A 20699-nucleotide genomic window follows, 5' to 3' on the forward strand; every position below is an offset into this window, starting at 1 on the left:
GGACGCGGGCCTTTCACCGCTGTGGCCCCTCCCGCCTTGGAGCACAGGCTCCGGATGCGCAGGCCCAGCGGCCACGGCTCACGGGCCCAGCTGCTCCGTGGCTCGCGCGATCCTCCCGGACCGGGGCACGAACCCACGTCCCCTGCATCGGCAGGAGGACTCCCAACCACTGCGCCACCAGGGAAGCCCTAATCCATAATTTTTAATGGACTAGTTGATGTCTCTACTTGGCTGTCCCACAGTCACCTCCAACTGACCATATACCAGCTTTTCATTCTATGCCCTCCATTTCTATTAATGATATCTTCAGTGCCCTAATCACCAGACTTAAAATTTAGCATTATTGGGCTTCCCTGGTGGCGCAGTGGTTGAGAGTCCGCCTGCCGATGCAGGGGACGCGGGTTTGTGCCCCGGTCCGGGAGGATCCCACATGCCGTGGATCGGCTGGGCCCGTGAGCCATGGCTGCTGAGCCTGCGTGTCCGGAGCCTGTGCTCCGCATACCGCCAAAAAAAAAAAAAAATTAGCATTATGTTTTTAGATTTATTTATTTATTTAATTTATTATTATTATTATTATTATTGCTGCATCAGGTCTTAGTTGTGGCACGCAGGATCTTCATTGAGGCACGTGGGATCTTTCATTGTGGCGTGTGGTTTCTTTGTTGTTGTGCACAGGCCTCTCCCTAGTTGTGGCGGCGGTTTTTCTCTTCTCTAGTTGTGGCTTGCAGGCTCCAGGACGCATGGCCTCTGTAGTTGCGGCCCGCAGGTTCCAGAGTGCATGGGCTCTGTAGTTTGCAGCACGCAGGCTGTAGTTGAGGTGCGTGAGCTCAATAGTTATGGCATGTGGGCACGTTGTGGCATGTTGCCCTGCGGCATGTGGGATCTTAGTTCCCTGACCAGGGATTGAACCTGCATCCCCTGCATTGGAAGGCAGATTCTTTACCACTGGACCACCAGGGAAGTCCCTTAGCATTATTTTTTACTTTCCCTCTCATTTGCCACCTCAAACCTAATCAGTTGTCATAGTCTGAAGAATCTTCCTACATAAAACCACTCTCATATAGCTGAAAGTTGGGTTTCCTTCCTATAACTCTTTTACCATTTTTGTTGTCATCACAGCTAAGGTTTATTACAGTAATATAGCCAGTGGGGGGCTGACCCCTGGGGAGGAGACACTCACTCCACAGGAGCCAGCAGTAGCTTTGGGGGCTCTCCCTGGCTGTGGGGAGGGTGCACCACACTCGCAGGAAACGGAGAGCAGAGGAAGGGCCCGTGGTTGCCTTTGCCCCGCAGCCCTGCTGCTCTACAGGGACTAATGTAGTACATAGAGCACATTTAAAATGGGGCCAGCATGGGAGTTAAAACCATTATCCACCCTGTAATAAATAGTTACAAAAGTCACCCCTGGGTCAGAATGCCCAGGGAAGGCAGCACGTCGTGCCCAGAATCGAGCCATGATGAACGAGGGTGTCCAGGGGCTCGACTTGCCTCCTGGGCGCAGTCTGGAGTCAGGGTGACTGTGCCGGACACCGGCCGCTGCCAGTCCCCCTGGGTCCGCAGGCCAGCCCTTGGCCCCTCAGGCAAGCACTGGGTCAGCGGTCATGGGTGGGTGGCCAGGCTTTCTCGAGGTCAACCTGCATGGCCTGCGGGAGCCACTCGCAGTACTCAGCCAGCAGGTATTTAGGGTTTTTTCTCCAAGCAGCCAGCAAGGTGTCTCACAGTTGGCTTTCTCGGCAACAAGGGTTCTCAGGAGACTCTGCCCTGGGCTGCAGTCTAACCCATGTCTTCAGCATCGTGCTGAGGCTAGACAGCAAACAGCCCTTGTAGGAGGCCAGCTTGTGGAAGACCTGGGGAGACACCACAGGACGGGGTGAAGGCTCCGGGGCTCACATCCCGCCCATAGAAATATGGAATGCTTCACGAATTTGTGTGTCATCCTTGCGCAGGGGCCATGCTAATATTCTGTGTATCGTTCCGATTTTAGTGTGTGTGCTGCCGAAGAGAAGAGAGCACTCTTTTACCATTTGATCTGTGCCTCTCTTCATAGCTCTTATGAACTGGGCAATCTATCATATAATACATATCTCAGCTCTTCTAAAACACCATAAGGTCCTTGAGAGAGGAGGAGACAGTATCTTATGTCTTTTTTTTCCCCAGTAGCACTTAGAGCTGTACCATAAGGCAGTACTTAGTAAGTTCTCAATAATTGTGTGCTGAATGAATGAAAGCATCATGCCACTGAGACCTTTTAAATCCTGCATGTGGCTTGGGGGTATAGATTTTAGCCTTTGTGTTAAGAAAAAAAGTTAGAATGTAAGATAAATTATCAATACACTGAAAGAGCTATTACATAAGTGCAGTGAGTTCTTCCATTGGCTTTGCTTACATAATAAAGAAGTGGTTCCATTCCTTGAATAAATTACATACTAAGGAATGGCAGAATAGAGAAATGGCAGAGAGGTGGAGAAGAGAAAAAAGTAGCAACAAAGATGTTTCCAAGAAGTTATGCATTAAAAAATACATATTCATTTAAAATTAATTTCATTGGGACATATCTCCTGCTTCATTACAAAAAGTATTTAGAGTGGCTTAAAAGAACAAATAAGATGTAATAGAACAGAAAAAGAAATGTCAAGGACAGTGTAAATATAATGGAGTAATAACATCAGAAGGAAAATAGAGTACACAGAAATGCAGGCCACAGAGTTCCATGTCATTAGTAAAATTGGGCTAAAAACTTGGCTCTGAGATTTCTGGAAACCACAAGGGGTGGGGGAAACATGATTAGTGGCAAAATTCCCATTGTTCATGAGAAAAAAGCTTCATAAGTTTTCAGTAGTCACGTGTGTTGTAGGCAAATATATTTTATTTTCCAGTCAGAGAGAATAATTTAAGCAGTTACAAATTAGTCACCTTGATTCATTATAAAATGACAATCCAAACCATCTGCTTATTTTTAGTTGTTAGAGGAGTGGAAGAATCATCTTATTTTATAATAACATGTCAAAATCTATACATATACACCAAAAAGGGATCAAGGACAGCATTGACTAGGTTTCGGATAAAGTCAATTTCAGCTGCTTTTTTTAAAAAAAATTATTTATTTATTTATTTATTTTTGGCTGCATTGGGTCTTCATTGCTGCACACGGGCTTTTCTCTAGTAGCGGTGAGCAGGGGCTACTCTTTGTTGTGGAGTGCAGGCTTCTCATTCCGGTGGCTTCTCTTGTTGTGGAGCATGGGCTCTAGGCACATGGGCTTCAGTAGTTGTGGCACGTGGGCTCAGTAGTTGTGGAGCCCAGGCTTAGTTGCTCCAGGGCATGTGGGATCTTCCCGGACCAGGGCTCGAACCCGTGTCTCCTGCATTGGCAAGCAGATTCCTAACCACTGTACTACCAGGGAAGACCTTCAGTTGCCTTGTTAAACACCTGTTCCAATTAGTGCTTTTCCATCTATTATAGTTAACATTTAGTCCAAATTGCATCCTTTATGACAACTTCCTCATGCAACAAATGTTTACTGAGGATCTACTATACTCAGACACTATGGTATGTGCTGGAATTAAAGAAATGTATAAAAAGAGTGTCTCTACTCTCCAGTAGCTGAGAGTCGTATAGAAAATTTATAACCATCTTCCACTCCTTCTATCATTATTCAAATAAACAATTGTCCATATGTGTTAAGTTAAATAAAACCATTATTTATATGATGGTTTTTACATGACAGTTTAATAATTTACCTGCCCCCCCTCCAAAGTAATACCTCCAGCAACTTTATAAAATAAGTACTAAAGTACCTGCATTTTACAGTTGAGCAACCCGAGGTTCAGAGAGGTTAAGCAGTACATACACTTAGGCCACAACTAGGAAGTGGGCGCTCCACTTTTGGCTCCAATTTCCATTATTTCTTCATTGCAACACTTTGCTGCCTAGAGTTACTCACAGGAAATTAAATTAGGTCTTTATTTCAAGTACAGGAATTTTGTTATGAGTCAAGTCTTCATTTTAGAATTGTAATTATTGTACAGTACATTCAATTCAGTGGCAACATTTATTGAAAATCTTCTGTGTACCAGGTACTGTATAATGCAACCTTTCTTTACTAAAATATCTATGGAGATTAAAATAGCACTGAGGATTTTCAGAACCTAAAATTCTGATACTTTTTCTCCTAGGATTTCTTCTTGTGGTACAAAATAGGAAGAGACCAATTATTGTTTTCTTTTTTACCTTGTCAGCCAAATGATGTTGTACATAAAATGCATTTCATTTCACGGGGATTAATGCCAACTGGATTAACTATGGTTTCAATCTATCTGACAGCTATTAAATGTCCCACATCAAAGCAAAATTAATGAAGCAGTAACCTTATTTGTCTACAAGTGTCACCATATAAGGTTTGCAGGATAATAATCTTATTATCCTATTATTAGGATATTATATTATATATATTATATAATATATATTATTATATAATATTATATTAATAATAATCCTATTATCCTATTATTAGGATTATTATTAATCCTATTATCCTATCCTATTATTACAACCTATACGTTGTAAGCTTTCCTTAATAGTGATGTTTTCTGTTGTCATGTAGCAAAAAGTTACTACCCAGGAGGGTTTAAGCACAGAAGACCTTATTAGTTAACATGTCCATGACCTTTTAGAGGGTTAGGCATTTATGTATAATTGCTTTTATATAACATGGCATTTTAAGCACTTTTGAATCCACTAAGCAACCATTCTAAATAGGTGAAAAATGCATACATAAGCCAGTTACCTAGTGGGGATAAATTTAATTAAGCCAGTACCCTCTACTGCGAGATTACTACTAGATTGTGATTTGTGCCTTCATCACAGGCTATCCCTAGTCCTGAACAGTATTCTCAAAAATGTGTGTCACTAAGCTTGAAGGGGGCCAGGGAAGAAAATATAGATAGCTCAGCTGAAATCTGCAACTATTGTGTGTCTACTATCAGTAGGACTCTATAATCACTATCACTGAACTTTGTAAATATGGTTGGTCAAAAGTATCATCTTTGAATATCAAAGTTTATATAATGTAGATACTAACAAAAGAAATTCCACACCTGGAATCTCATAGACCACAAATAAGAAACAAAACTCTAGACTGGAAACAGGACAAGAACTTCCAAGGCAGTAGTGAGGTGAGGCCCATGGTTCTCCTTTACAAGGTACTTCCTTTCTATAGATTTTCTGAAAAATGACTGCTGATTTGCCTCTGGTTTCACACTTACACATTGTTGCTTGCCTTGGGTTTGTGGCAGTAATTCTAATCAGAGGCTTTTACTAGCAATCAGACACAAGGAGTTGGACTGCTTAGCCATTATTATGGTCAAATAGTGATCTGATTAAAGGTATTTGATGGATGCATCCTAAAGAATCTTTAACAATTTTTGTAATTTTTAAAGAAATACCACATTTTTTGTATCTGGGAACACCTATTCTTCAGCACAGTTTGTATTCCTGCCCTGTTTATATGTGAAAGCTAAAGCTATTATCTTAGATTGACATTCAAGATAGCTCTCATTCATCAGTCAGAAATACTGATGTGAGGTAATTTTATTATAAGTATCCTATCAACTCAATATTGTCACAGAGAGAAAACCTCCATCCATTAGAACTACCATTATTCTGACTGAAAACATTCATGTTTCCTTGGGAGGCTCCCTATCTTGGCTTTTTCAAGTCAACAAGAACATGGTTTTGAGCCAGCTCTAAAAGAAATGTCAAAGCACACCTACAAACAGTTCCAATAAAACTAAAATCTACCAACCTGTGATTTAGTAATGAAAATATTGCTTACTGGCACGTCATAGTTTATGGTTAGGAAACTTCATTTTATTATTGAGTGTAGTCCTGTTCAAGACTTAACAGCAAAAGAGAATCTGATTTCTGTCTGTCCTCTCCCCTCCACACTTTTGAACCCAAGTGGGTTTTGGGTTTTACTGTGTAACTCAAATGTTACTGTAACTTGTGGACTGTATACAACTAAGGAGGAATATATACACAAAGGAGTGAAATTTTGTTTCTTGCTATTCTACCTTGATGGCTGTTTGGTCAAAAGAACCCATTCTTCAATTTTAATGCTCTCACCTTTTCTCTAACTGATTAAAATTTATTAACTGAACTTCAGTCATATTTTGCATGGTTTCACAATAAGAAAATCAAACTCTTGACTGTTTCAGCTCCTAGCCCAGCTAACCTCCAAAATAATGCAGTTAAGGGTAGTGTAACTCCTAAGTTGCTGAGAAAACAAACACAAGAGGTCTTCTGGGAGGCAATATTGTGTAGTGGTTACAAGAGAACATTACCTCATTTAATCTTTATGTCAAGTTAATAGCACAATGGCTGGCACATAGTAAGAGCTAAATAAATATTAGTCATTGTTATCATTTCTCAAAATAAAATCACCTCCCTTTGGTAACTATTTTTTTTTTCCTTTGGTAACTTTTAACACCTCTTTTTATCTATGAACACAGACACGAGGCTGATGCAAATCATTCCCCGTCCTGGACTCTGTGACTCTTTATTTGGGTGCCACATTGAAATCACAAGAGCAAGAGTTTTAGTAATGGCACAAATTACTAATGTGGGCAAAGAATTGTATACCCAACATGTTAACTAGTGTACAGTGCAATGACAGGAGAATATTTGTGCAAAAATAAAAAAAGGAATAAATACTTTAAGATAATTTGAAACTATAAAATTACTCTGTCAAATTAAACTGGAAGGAAAAAATACTCCATGGTTTTCACAGCGTTATGAGGGCATTATAATTGGCTAAGAGAGAAAAATAGGCAAAATACTAAGTGTATCAAATTACTTGTGTGCAGATTCTAACAGGGAGCTCAGTACTTGAATGTTCTTGGCTAAAGAAATGCCCTTTTCTACTTGGGAAAGTTAATGGTTTTGGAAGGGACACATATAGAGAGGTGAGGCAGGAAGGCATTATCTACCTGGCTAGCTATAGCAATGAGATAACCTGAGGATCAGTGGAATAACACTGACAGATGAATAAGCCATGTGATGATAATGAGCAATTCAGAGATTTTGATTTACTTGTTTTACTTTTCATTTAAGCATCTATATTCAAGAATTTTTACGTAAATTATTCAAGTTTTGCATTCATTAGATCACTTAGGCTTGAGTGAAATGAAACTGAAAATGCCATTACAATGTTGCTTTTCCTTTAAATTCCTCCCATATTGAAAAATGTATACATCAGCTACAAAGGAAATTTAGTGGCTTCATTTATGTGATGATTTTGTGATGAGTTACTTGTATTAATAGGCTATTTCACTTTTTTCATTTCACAGCAAAATATCTGTGAACTTAATATTGTTTATAATTGTGATTGATATTTTTTTCAGGTGATAATTCAGGATGATGGCCCCGAAAAATTGGACCCCAAATATTTTGGAGAGTTGCTTGCTGATCTAAGCTGTAAAAATACGAATCTATATCACTGCTTATTAGAACATTTGCAGAGAATTGGAGGAAGGTACTGTAAATATATCATTTGCTTGGCGTTGTAGCTTTCAAACATTGTACAATACCCTGGTATGTTTTAATAGACTTTATTTTTTAGAGCAATTTTAGGTTTACAGCAAAACTTGAGTACTTTTTTTTTTTTTTTTCAAAACTTGAGTACTTTTAATGGGGAAACAGGCAACTGTATGAGCAGATCTGAGGAAATATCTCATTTTAAGAGTTAATGTACTTAATGAAAATCATTGAAGATATCTTACCAGCTATTTTGGGGTCAGTAAAGAATTACGTGGACCTTCTTTTCTAACGTACTTTGATGAAAAATGCAACCACTTAGGCAAGGAGCTCAAAAAATGTGTGGCATACTATGACTTGTTTTAAGATATTACACTGATGATATAAGATACAGTCCCATTGCCAACACACTACTGTTTATCTTCCATGGATGTGTGCTCAACATATGAAGACCAGAGTGTAATATACATTTAGGGTTGTATATTATTATAAATGTCATGTATTATTTTACTATTATATATTACATATAATGTATGAAATGTAAATTATACAAATATCTATTTATAAGTTAATGTAAATATATATATTATACAATAATATATATAATAATATATAATACATATTTAAATATATAAACATAAACAATTTATCAACTATTCATGTGTAGATGAGAGCACATTATGTCATGAAATGAATTTCATAAGCTATACTCCAAAAGTTGCCTTCTACTACATAGTCACATCACATATGTGGTCATTTGTCAGGCAAAATTTAGGAAAGCTCCATAAACTCAGAAAAATCTGGAGGATAAAGGAAAGTCAGTAGAAACTTCACCAACTAGATTCTTCTACTTCTCAGAGATCTTTAATCTCTTCTCTCTTTTCTCTCTGATTATTACAATTCTGTTTATTAGCTCCCTCCTCCCCAACTTTTCTTGCTTTCTTATTCATGATTGCAACCATTCTCTTAGCATAACCCTCAACTGCCTTGCCTCTTTATCATATTGTCCCTGCCACTTAGCAAAATCCCAACTCTGGATCAATTTAGCTCTCTGCTTTATCTATTGTTTTCTTTTTTTTCTCTATCCAATACTCACTGCCCACTACCCCTAGAATTCAGACACTATCCCCTGAGGGCTGTTTCATTTACCCTGGTTTCCTTGGTGCCTAGTGTGGTGGCTGATTTAGTGTGGTGCTTAATAAATATTTGTTGAATGAATGATTGAATGAATGCCTTATTTATGCTACATCCATGCAGATGAGCACAGTTAGAGAAAAGTGCATGGTTATTATTAACGCATGGTTTCCATCTTCAGCTAGGCCTTCATCAGTGTTTTATACTAATCAATATCCTCTCCCCTTATCCAAACAACTATTTCACACATTCATTCATTTGCATAAGGTCACTACCTTAAAATCTTTCCCCTCATTCTGAGTACTCAATTATGTACTGAGTGTCCACTATTGTGCCAGACACTGTGCTAAGTGCTTTTTAAATATTATCTAATTTGCAGTATTATCTAACACAGTAACCATAGAAAGTTTCAAATGGACACCCAAAGAGAATAAGTTATTAAGATCACATAGCTACTAAGTGCTTGAGATGGATTCAAACAGTTTTGAGTACTCTTATACCTATAAGCCATGACTCAGCTTTTCTGCAAAGCCTTCTCTAGATACAGTTTTGTCTAAATATTCCTCTTCTGTGCATTAATCATGTCTTGTGAATATTTCTGTTACATGGTAAAATCAAGAGCATATAGAGACATATATTCTTAAGTACCCTGATTGTAGATGCAGGGTTCATACCCTGGGTTCATACCCCAGCTTTTGTTACATACTAGATGTGTAATATCAGGCAACCTGTTTAACTTCTCTGTACCTCAGTTTCTTCATCTGTGAAATAGGGATTATAATAATGCTTATTTCACAGATTTGTTATAAGCAATAAATGATTTATTTAAGACATGTACTTACAAGCAGCAGGAGCATCATGTGAAATGCAGGTCTGGAAACAGACATGTAGAATCAAAAACTCTGGGGTAAGACCAAGCAGCAAGCCCTCTGGAGGATTCTGATACATGCTAAAGTATGAGAACTACTGACCTAAGGCCACAAAAGTGGCAAATCTGGGACTAGAAGCTATGGGAGAACCTTTTTACCTTAGGCAAATTACTTAACCTTTCATACTAGATATGTGTCTCTAAATTATTTAACATATTGCAGACACATTAAAGAAATTATCAATTTTTTTAATAAGACATGCATTGTTTTGGGGGGGTTTTATTTATTTATTTATTTATTTATTTATGGCTGTGTTGGGTCTTCATTTCTGTGCGAGGGCTTTCTCTAGTTGTGGCGCGCGGGGTCCACTCTTCATCGCGGTGCGCGGGCCTCTCACTATCGCGGCCTCTCTTGTTGCGGAGCACAGGCTCCAGACACGCAGGCTCAGTAGTTGTGGCTCACGGGCCCAGTTGCTCCGCGGCATGCGGGATCTTCCGAGACCAGGGCTCGAACCCGTGTCCCCTGCATTGGCAGGCAGATTCTCAACCACTGCGCCACCAGGGAAGCCCAGAAATGATCAATTTTTAAATCATCAAATTTGAAAAGGTTGGAGGACTTAGACCAATTTTACATTGCTCAAATTTTGCCTTAGATCACTTATGTTTGTGTCACATACAGGACAAGATAATATTTGTGTTTGGATTGCTGAAATCCAGTTCAGAGCACATGGCCTTGACAAAGTCACTACTCAATAAAGGTTTATAGAATGAGAGTTAAATATATTCCAAATGTATTAGCCTCATACTAATTAGAAGTAGACAAAGTAATTGAGCAAGGGAAGTTAAATTGTTTTATAATGACCAACCAGGTAGAGATGTAATCTGGGGTTTTGAAATAACTTCCTGTCATTGAGGGTTTGGATAAATGTATATGGGTGACCTAAATGTGTAATTAAGCGCTGCAAAACATTGAGTTTAATTTCTAGAGTAGCTAAAAGTACTAAAAAGAAAATAGAAAGATGGGGTCTCCACATTAGTAAACACTCCAGAGTGGAGAGGGTCTCATAAAATTTTGGTGCTTAAGAGTTTTTGTTTGTCAGAAGGTTGTCAGTTTCTTTCTCTTCATTCCACCCCCCTCTTATTTCTTTTTTTGTTTTTTTCCTTATTACATTCCTTCCTTCCTAGGAGGTGAGATGCCATAGTGAGTGCCTCTCTTTTTTTTTTTTTCTGCCCACTGTAATTATAGCCACCATCACCTTGTACTGAATGGAGATATAATCCACACTGGCCTTTCCACCTCCCACCTCTGCTCTCTTTGTTTCCACTCTCTCTCTCTCCCACCCCTTTGTCTCCACTTTTCTTCTCTTTCTAAATTGCAATTCAGCAATGAGTAGACTGGAAGGTCAGAATTAAGAAAGGTTGCCTTATGAAACCATTTTGGTTACATTTGTAAATTCCAGTATTAAGTGCTGTTGATTGCTCCTTGTTTGTTTCTTTGTTTTGTTTTCTTATTTGTAGAAAGAAGTAAGTGGCTAGGGACATGTGTACTAGGTTAGCATTGGAATTGGGATTTTAAACATAAAAGGTCTATTAATATTGTAATAATAATTCCAATTAACAGTAATGCAAGACTACTATACCTGCATTGTGAGTCATATTTTAACTTCTTTTAGCTTCCAATATATGCATGCAGTTACTTCAGAAACACACTAAAAATGTAGAAGATACTTCATTTTTTTTCACTAGGGCCTCCCCAAAATTTCTATTTTGAGCAACCCAGGAAATACCACATACATACATACAGACAATTGCACATATGCAGTCATGCCTCAGGAAATGAAATCTTCAGTTCTCATTCTCCACATTAGCTTGTGTATTTTTATAAATGCATGCGAGTGGTTTCGCACAGTGAATGACCCACTTATCTCTGTAAGCAATATATTACTCATAAGCACTTACTTAGAAGGTAAAGGTAGGAGCTAATGTACTAGCTTATATCTCTAAAATACTTTTCTGTTGTACCTGACGATATGGCAGTCATCATACTTTGTCTTGCTGTCAGAACATGTGTACAGTTTTTTGTTTGTTTGTTTGAGCAGTATGTTCACCGTATGTATTTTGGACCCAATTTTTCCACGAAGTGCAGAGGGAACAAGTAGGCAAAAATAAAGGCCTATCTGTTGCCACTCGCAACGCTAGAACTGTATCCTTCCCAGATTTCACCATTCCCCAAAGGAGCCAGTGCCGGACTGGCTTGCAGCATTTGCCTACCTAACATGGCTTCACAAAGGGCCTTCCAACCCTCATGGACAAACCTTCATTTTGATGCTGGAAATTCTACTATCCCACTAGAATTTTGGTCATGTTGCTTAAGGCTATGTCCCTATGTAAACATTCCAATATCCTTTTAAGCTTTGTCATTGCTATACATACTGTAGTGTAGATTGAATGATTAGTGTAGATTACTCAGTCTTACAAGTTTTGGTTTTGACTAAAAGGGTATGAATAACTTAAAGACACTGTAGGGAGAAGCTGGAATCAGCATTAAAAGGGAGCAATACAAGGAGAAAAATAAGGTGGAAATAGAAAATGACTTATTGTTATTTGTTCACTCAGTATTTTTTGCCAAACTGAAGACTTCTACATCTAGTCACAAATAAACTGGTGTTAATGAATGGTAGTAATTCTGCATATTATATTGGTTTGTTATTTGGATGTTGTTCATTTTTAATAGATTAGCTAATTACAGGAAAATTAACTTTATTTTTGTCAAGTGCCATTTTAGTTAGCTTTAAATTTTTCATTAGGATTATAAATTTCATTTGGATATGTTATATATCAAAAAGTAAGATAAAATATTTAGAACACTAACATTTACATATGATCAATGTATATATTTTCCTAAGGTTGTCTGTTTTTTTTTTTTTTTTTCATTCTTGCAGCAAACAGGACTTTGAGTCTACAGATGAGGTAAGTGCAAAAAGAGTTGAAAATCAAATATAGTTGATAACAAAGCAGATAACAAACAGATACTTGCATTAATAATATTGTTTTTAGTTTGGTATTTTTATTAGACTGGAAACAGGTTAGTGAAAAAAATAATGATCCTTTTGCCTTTAAAATGATATAACCATTTATATCTTTGTAATGGCTTTAAAGGTGATAATTGTAAAAGTAATAATCATTCATAGAAAAAATGTTTTATCAGCTGTCACCTTATGATTTAACTTGTCTTTGCTTATGAGAACATTTAAAAGTTCATTGACTACATACTCTGTTTTATAAAAACTGAAATCTACGTTAACTAATTAAATAGCAAATTTAGTTTTAATGTATTTCGAAAACTTGTATGTCCCATGCCAAATAGCCAGCAAGTTAAAGTAAATATTTTCAAGTATCAATTCTAAATATTATGTATATATATTTTGGTAATAGTTACTTTTAATGGAATAAGTCATCAAATAGAGAAAGAACTGATTTCAAAGTAACAATCACAATGGCTTCTTTTGTGTTAATTTTCATCTTTATTTCCAAAGTATTGACATACTGCATTTGTTACAATAATTCAGTAAGCCCTAAATTGTCTTTATGAAGTACTGAATTCAATTCAGCTTCTCACTTAAAATTTGTTGAAGCTTCTTCATGTTGCTGTGGCAACATCATAATCTTTCAAAAGTCACCACAGCTCTATGCAAATTCTCAGTAAACCTTTAATTTTATTTTATTTACTCAAATTTTCATTATTTAAAAAATCAGCCTTTAAAGTGTCATATCTACCACCCAACTAAATTTCCAGTTGTTAAAAAATACATGGAAATAAAGTGGTAATGGGATTTAAGTGACTACCCTTTTGTTTTTAAGTTGCTCTTTTCAAAAAATAGAAATGAGACATCTGATTGATTGCCCAAAACTTCCCCTAAACTTCCTGGAATTCAGGGTTCTTTCCATGGTGTATGTAGTATAATGATTTTTTTAAAAAGTAAGAACTGATAATGCTAGAAGTAAAGTTTGTGGCAACTATTACCCAGAAAGTGAAGTAATCTTCTGATGTCCATAAAAATATGTCCCTCTCTACAAAATTCTGCTGACCTTCTGATTAAAACACTAACATGCATCTGTTGAAGGACAAGCCTTTCTTATCTTACAGTCAGAAGACACGGAATCATTGATTCCTAAAGGATTGTCAGAATTTACAAAACAGCAAATTCGCTATATTCTGCAGGTGAGATGGGGTCAAGAGTGGCTGTGAAGGCAACACTAACAAACCACTAGCCTAGGATGTTTCCTTTAATTAAGGACAGAAAGTCCCAAATAAAATTCCTATTTCACAAGAGTTGATTGCATTTTGATTAAATAAGGGTTGTATTATAATTTGGTCAGACTATCAAACACTAGTGTTGAATGACTAGCATTCAGGAAATCATTATAGAAATATTCCGGGCTGTGTAATGCCCTTATTCTCTCCTCACTGCTGTAGCACAACCTGACTCTAACTTATAGGATTTGCCCTCCTCTTCTCTATTCTACTTTCTATACCTCCCTACCCTACCCCTGGCAGTTGGAAAGGCCAATTACTTGATTTTCCGGAATTGTGGAATGCTAGAGACCACTGCAGCAGTAAATTCCCCTACACTGAAGGGAGAGACAGACCAAGACAGATCAAGATACGTGCTAAAGAAATAAGGCTAAAATGAAGAGTACATGTGTTTGCAAGAAAGGATTCTAAAGATACTCTAGTTTTGTCTAGTGAGGCAAATTTCTAAGTTTGATATTTGGTCTCAAATCTTTGTTGATCATCCAGATATTGGACCTGACATCTTATCTGTGAAACTTAAATGAAATATTTTTAGTGGCACACAGTCTGTATTATAAAGAGACAGTGGTATGGGGAACACATATGCTCTGCAGAAACTGAATCTTGGATACATCCTTGATATTATTTCTGGTGGCAGGATGTCCATACAAAGTGCATTCAAGGCCTATTTCCTCAAAAAATTCTGAGAATGTTTGCATTTAAGTTCCTGAGAAACATTAGTCTGTAGTTTTCTTGTATTTGCTTTGATTTTGGTGTCAGGATAATCTAGCATCATGAAATAAATTGGTAAATGTCTCTTCCTTTTCTGTTTTTTGGAAGAAACTGTATAGACATAGTGTTAACTCTTCTTTAAACATTTGGTAAAATCCCTCAGTGAAAATATCTGGGCACGGATATATATTTTTCAGGAGTTTAAAAAAATTCTAAATTCAATTCCGTAGTAGTTACAGGTCTAGTCAAATGATCTGTTTTGTATTGGGTGAGTTGTGGTAACCTGTGTTTTTCAAGGAAGTAGTCAATTTCAACTAAATTATCAAATTTATATGTGCATAATTATTCACAGTATTCCCTTATTATCCTTTTGATGTCTGTGGGGTCTGTATTACTCTTCCCTATTTAACTCCTGACACTAGTGATTTGTGTCTTCTTTCTTTTTTTGTTGTCAGTCTTGTTGGAGGCTTATCAATTTTATTGATTTTTTTCAAAGAACTATATTTTAGTTTTATTGACCTCTATTGTTTTCCTGTTTACACTTTCATTGATTTTTTTTCTCATCTGTATTATTTCCTTCCTTTGCTTGCTTTTGGTTTATTTTGATCTTCTTTGTCTAGTTTCTTGATATAGAAAGTTAGATTATTGATTTCACACCTTTTCTATTTTCTAATGTGAGCATTTAGTGCTATAAATATCCTCTCAGCATGGCTTTAGTTGTGTCCCACAAGTTATGATATGTATTTTCATTTTCTTTCAGTTTTATATATTTTTATTTCCCTTTAGACTTCTGCTTTGACTGGTGGATTATTTAGAAGTGTATTGTTTACTTTCTAAGTGTTTAGAGATTTTCCTATTGTCTTTCTGTTATTAATTTCTAGTTTGATTCCACTGTGGGCAGAAAATATACTCCATATGAGATTAATTTTTTTGAAATGGTTAAGTTTTATAGTCAAGGATATGGTCTATTTTGGTATATGTTCCATGGGTATATGAAAGGAATGTGCATCTGTTGTTGGATGAAGTATTCTATAAATGCTGATTAGATCCTTTGGTTGATGGTATTGCTAAATTATTGTATTATGTATTCTTGCTCATTTTCTTCTAAGCAGTACTATCAGTTGCCAGGAGAGGGGTATAAAAGTCTTCAGTTATATCTGTGGGTTTGTTTATTTCTCCTTTCAGTTCTATCAGTTTTTGTTTGATACATTTTGTAGCTCTGTTGTCTGGTGCATAAACATTTAGGATTGCTATGTCTTCTTGGTGGACTGACTCTTATTATGTAATGTCCCTCTGTGTTCCTGGTAATTTTCTTTGCTCTGAAGTCATTTTTATCTAATATCAATAGCACTCCTTTCTTTTGATTAATGTTTGCATGGTATATCTTTTTTCCCAACTTTTAAATTTCATTATGTATATTTTAATTTTCATTATCTTTGAAATGAATTTCTTATAGAAAACACATAGTGAGATCATGTTTTTCCTTATCATTCTGTCAATCTGTCTTTTAACTGGTGTATTTAGACCAAGTTGTAATTATTGATATGTTAGGGCTAGATCTGCCATTGTGTTTTCTGTTTGTTCTGTTTTTTGTTTCTCTGTTTTCTTTGTCTTGCTTTCATGTGGATTACTTGAATATGTTTTAGAATTCCATTTTGATTTACCTCTAGTGCTTCTGAGTGTATCACATAGTATAGCTTTTTTAGGGGTTGCTCTAAGTATTACATTATATACCCATAACTTATCCCCGTGTATTGGTGTCAACATTTTATCAGTTTCAGTGAACTGCAGAAAATTTTGCTTCTTTTATCTTTCTTTAACCTCCACATTTATAATTTTTAAAATATTTCCTCTACAGGCATTGAGAGCCACATCGGACAGTGTTTTATATATATATATATATATATATATATATATATATATATATATATATATATATATTTTGCTTCAATCTTCAAATATAATTTAGAAAATGCAAAAGGAGAAGGAAAGCCCACTGTATTTACCTATATTTTTGCTTACTGTGTTACTTTTTCCTTCTTGATATTCCAAATTTCTTCTTTTATCATTTTCTTTTTCTTCAGAGAACTTCCTTCAGCCATATTTTTAAGGGTAGTTCTGCTAGTGAAAAATTATTTTTCTTTTCCTCTGAAAATGTGATTTTCCCTTCATTCCTAAAGGTTGTTTTCATTGCATACAGAATTTGTAGTTGACAATTCTTTTCTTTCATCACTTTAAAAATGTATGCCACTTCCTTCTGGCCTCTATGATTTTTCATGAGAAATCGGCTGTCATTTGAATTGCTATTCCCAATAGTTAATGTTTCTTTTGCTGCTTTTAAGATTTTAAAATTATCTTCAGTTTTAAGAAGTTTGCCTCATATGTCCAGGCATGGATTTCTTTGGGTCTATCCTGTTTAGGATTTGCTCAACTTCTTAAATCTGTCTATGTGTTTTTGCTAATTTGGGGAAGTTTACAGCCATTATTTCTTCATATACTTTTTCAGCTCCCCCTTCTTCCTTTTTTCCTTCTAAGATTATGATGACATGAATGTTGGATATATGTCATACTCCCACTGGACACTGAGGCTCTGTTCAATTTTCTTCCAACCTATTTTCTCTCTGATGTTCAGAACTCAGTATTTTCTATTGTTCTGTCTTCAAGTTCACTGATTCTTTGCTCTATGCTTTCCTTTCTGCTTTTAGTCCATCCACTGTGGTTTTTGTTTTGTTTTTTAATTATTGAGTTTTCAGTTCTAAAATTTTCATTTAGTTACTCTTTATAGCTTGTTTGTTTTCTGAGATTTTCTGTTTTATTGCTGAGACTTTCTATTTTTTATTTGTTTTAAATCTTGCAATTTCTTGTTGAAACTTTTTTTAATTTGGTGTTTTTTTAAATTAATTTTTATTAGAGTATCATTGCTTTACAATGTTGTGTTAGTTTCTTGCTGTACAGCAAAGTGAATCAGTCTTACATACACATATATCCCTTCTTTTTAAGATTTTCTTGCCATTTAGGTCACCACAGAGCACTGAGTAGAGTTCCCTGTGCTACACAGTAGGTTCTCATTCATTATCTATTTTACACATAGTAGTGTATTTATGTCAGTCCCAATCTCTCAGTTCATCCCACCCCTCCCTTCCCCTCTTGGTAACCATAAGTTTGTTCTCTACATCTGTGACTTATTTCTGCTTTGCAAATAAGTTCTTCTCTACCATTTTTCTAGATTCCACATATAAATGATATTATGTGATATTTGTTTTTCTCTTTTTGACTTACTTCACTCTGTATGACTGTTTCTAGATCCATTCACGTCTCTGCAAATGGCACTATTTTGTTCCTTTTTATGACTAATATTCCATTGTATATATGTGCCACATCTTCTTTATCTATTCCTCTGTTGATGGACATTTAGGTCACTTTGAAACCTTTTTAAAATGGTTGCCTTAAAATCCTTATCAGATAATTCTAATTTTCTGATATCTTGATGTTGGCATGTATTAATAACCCTTTTTTCTTATCAAGTTGAGATTTCCTGGTTCTTAGAATAAGTGATTTTTTTTTTTAAATTGAAACCTGGACATTTTTGGTACTGTGTTCTGACTTTGGATCTTATTCACATCTTCTGTTTTAGCAGGCCTCCTCTGATACTGAGCAACAGGGGAAGTAGGGGCATGACCTGTTACTGCCACATGGGGGTGGAAGGCCAGGTTCCCCATACTGCCTCTGTTGACACAGGTTTGGGAGTAGCTCTTTGTTCTTCCTTGGCAGGTGTAGGAAGTGTGGCTCTCTACTAGGATCCCACTGAAAACACCCTGGTTTGGATGGGGAGGTGTGTTGTGTTACTGTTCCCTTGTTGGCCTCTACTGACACTTCAATTTCTTTCTTTCTTTCTTTGAAGAAATGAATTTAATCTAGTGAAAGCATTTTTCTCCCTCTTTAAAATTTGAGAAATTTCTATATTTCAAGGTTGAACTTAATTTGTATTAGATTCTTCTCAACTCAGGCAAAATCTATGCATTTGGCAACACACTTAGGGAGATGCAATTTATTACTTGAAAGTTGACTGTCTCATCTTTTCTAATCTTTAAATAGAGAAGAAAAGTAAATTTAAGAATTTGATGATATATTTCTGTCGTGAGAAAGACGATACTTTATCATGGAAAAAATAAGAGACCCTTGTTTTAATAGCATAGCTATGATCTCTTCAGGGACTCTTCAGGGATATTGCTTGGATTACTAATGCAAGTTACTGACCAAATGCCCTGCATCACTATTCTAATATTGTCATATCAAAAATGAAATTGTTAATAAGTTTGCTTGTAGGAATAGAAAAAATAAGATTATTATTACTTATATTGCCTATTTTTAAATGCTAGTAAGAATAAACCATCAATAATTTTCTTCCTCCAGATGAGGGGTATATCTGATAAATCACTCCGGCTAGTGCTGTCCACATTCAGCAACATACGGGAGGAGCTTGGACATCTTCAAAATGACTTGACAGTAACATTTATCTTGATTTTTCTTTCCAAATGTTTTCTAGATCCTAGCTTCATAACATAGAAATCAAAGCATTCAGTATACCTTTTAAAAATTTAGTACAACACAACAACATTGTGCTCACCCAGATATAGTTATTTTCCTGAAATAGTTAATTGGGGTTGGGAGAGAGGAGTAAAGCGTTATCCAATGTGAAAATGAAAGTTGGGTGAACACTTATTACTTAGTTTACCACTAAGGTAATTTAATGCTTAAAGCCAGGGAGTAGTTTGTAAAATTACAATAATCTGACTCTGATTCATAATTTCCCCTTTTCTGTAATAATAAAGCATACTTTGAATTTCTTTGGATACTTGAAAACTTCTTTCTCCAAGAACTTAACATTTTCTATTTTAATTGGTGCTCTTCATGACATCAGCTAGATACATTCAGTATACTTTCCATACAATAAATAACTCCTTGGGGATTTTGGAGTGGGTTTTCTTGTTTCTGGGTTCTGATGAACACATTTAGACTCTTAATTTGAAAATTCACCACCTGCTGGGATTAACAAGGGTCTTTGTAGATTGAAGAAAAACATTAAAATAATTCAAAAAGTTCTGCTTCATTGTACTTACAATTAGTCAATTCATCAAAACGTCCATTGATGTGGGTTTTTAAATTTTCAATCCTTTGTATCCCATAGTTTGATTAACTTTTAAGAATTCCATTTTATTAAACAATTACAAATGAAACAAGTGCTTATTTAAACCTTCCAATGTAAACAGGTCTTTGTATTACATAACTGTTGACAGGATTCTGTAATTCTGAGTTATAAATAATTTTGCTTCTAGTCACTGGAAAATGACAAGATAAGACTTGAGAAAGACTTGGCATTCAAAGAAACTCAAATAAAAGAATATGAAGAACTCTTAGCATCAGTGAGAGCAAATAATCGCCAGCAGCAGGTAAGTTGACATTTTCTCTGATAATAAATTTGATAGTTTTTCATATGCACAATTACTAGCACATTGGAGTTATGAGATATAATCCAGAAAATTAAAATATGATGGAACAATTTGTTCATATGGGAATTGAGTGGCTTTAGGTATTTCTAATTACTGAAGCCCTCTCAGAAAAATAGATAACCCCAAGTATTTTAGATATAAAGTATATACTATCCACAATTATATGTTGGGTGACAAAAATTGTATAAATATTGAAAATCTAAGTTCACTAGTTCATTTATTCTACTAATGTGTCAATAAAAAAGTTTTTGTAGATCTTAACACATGTTTGTGCAATGAAAAACTGAATGAATGAACTCTAGAAGATTTCTCCAGATATCTGAGCAGAGAGGATTCTTAGGAAATCGTAATGAGTCTCTGAGGCCAGTCCATTCTTAAAATTCATTCCCATGACAGTCCCAAATTTGGCTGAGTTTTCATTTGTCACATAGTCAGGCATATGGTCATTTTGGTGCCTACTAGAAGGCAGGTAACGGTATTGTCAAAAAGCAGCAAGAGTCAGATTGCTAGATTGGTACATTGAAAATTCATCTAATCTTGATTCCTTCTCACTCAGGATAGGAAAGTGAGGGTAATGTCTTCCATAGCTAGTTTAACTTACCTTTTTTTTTTTTTTTTTTTTTTTTTTTT

At 35.9% G+C, this 20699-nt stretch overlaps 1 protein-coding gene across 1 annotated transcript in view; it reads left to right on the forward strand.

Annotated features, from left to right (window-relative positions):
* LOC103080088 (protein POF1B) overlaps positions 1-20699 on the forward strand; it is a 98622-nt gene that overhangs the window by 52132 nt on the left and 25791 nt on the right. Inside the window, 5 exon segments of the mRNA XM_082930853.1 lie at positions 7399-7529; positions 12476-12503; positions 13681-13755; positions 18973-19065; positions 19896-20009. Of these exon segments, the coding sequence (XP_082786979.1) occupies positions 7399-7529; positions 12476-12503; positions 13681-13755; positions 18973-19065; positions 19896-20009 (441 nt within the window).

Source organism: Lipotes vexillifer, unplaced genomic scaffold (assembly GCF_000442215.2).
Source record: "Lipotes vexillifer unplaced genomic scaffold, Lipotes_vexillifer_v1.1 scaffold140, whole genome shotgun sequence".
Lineage (NCBI taxonomy): Eukaryota > Metazoa > Chordata > Mammalia > Artiodactyla > Lipotidae > Lipotes > Lipotes vexillifer.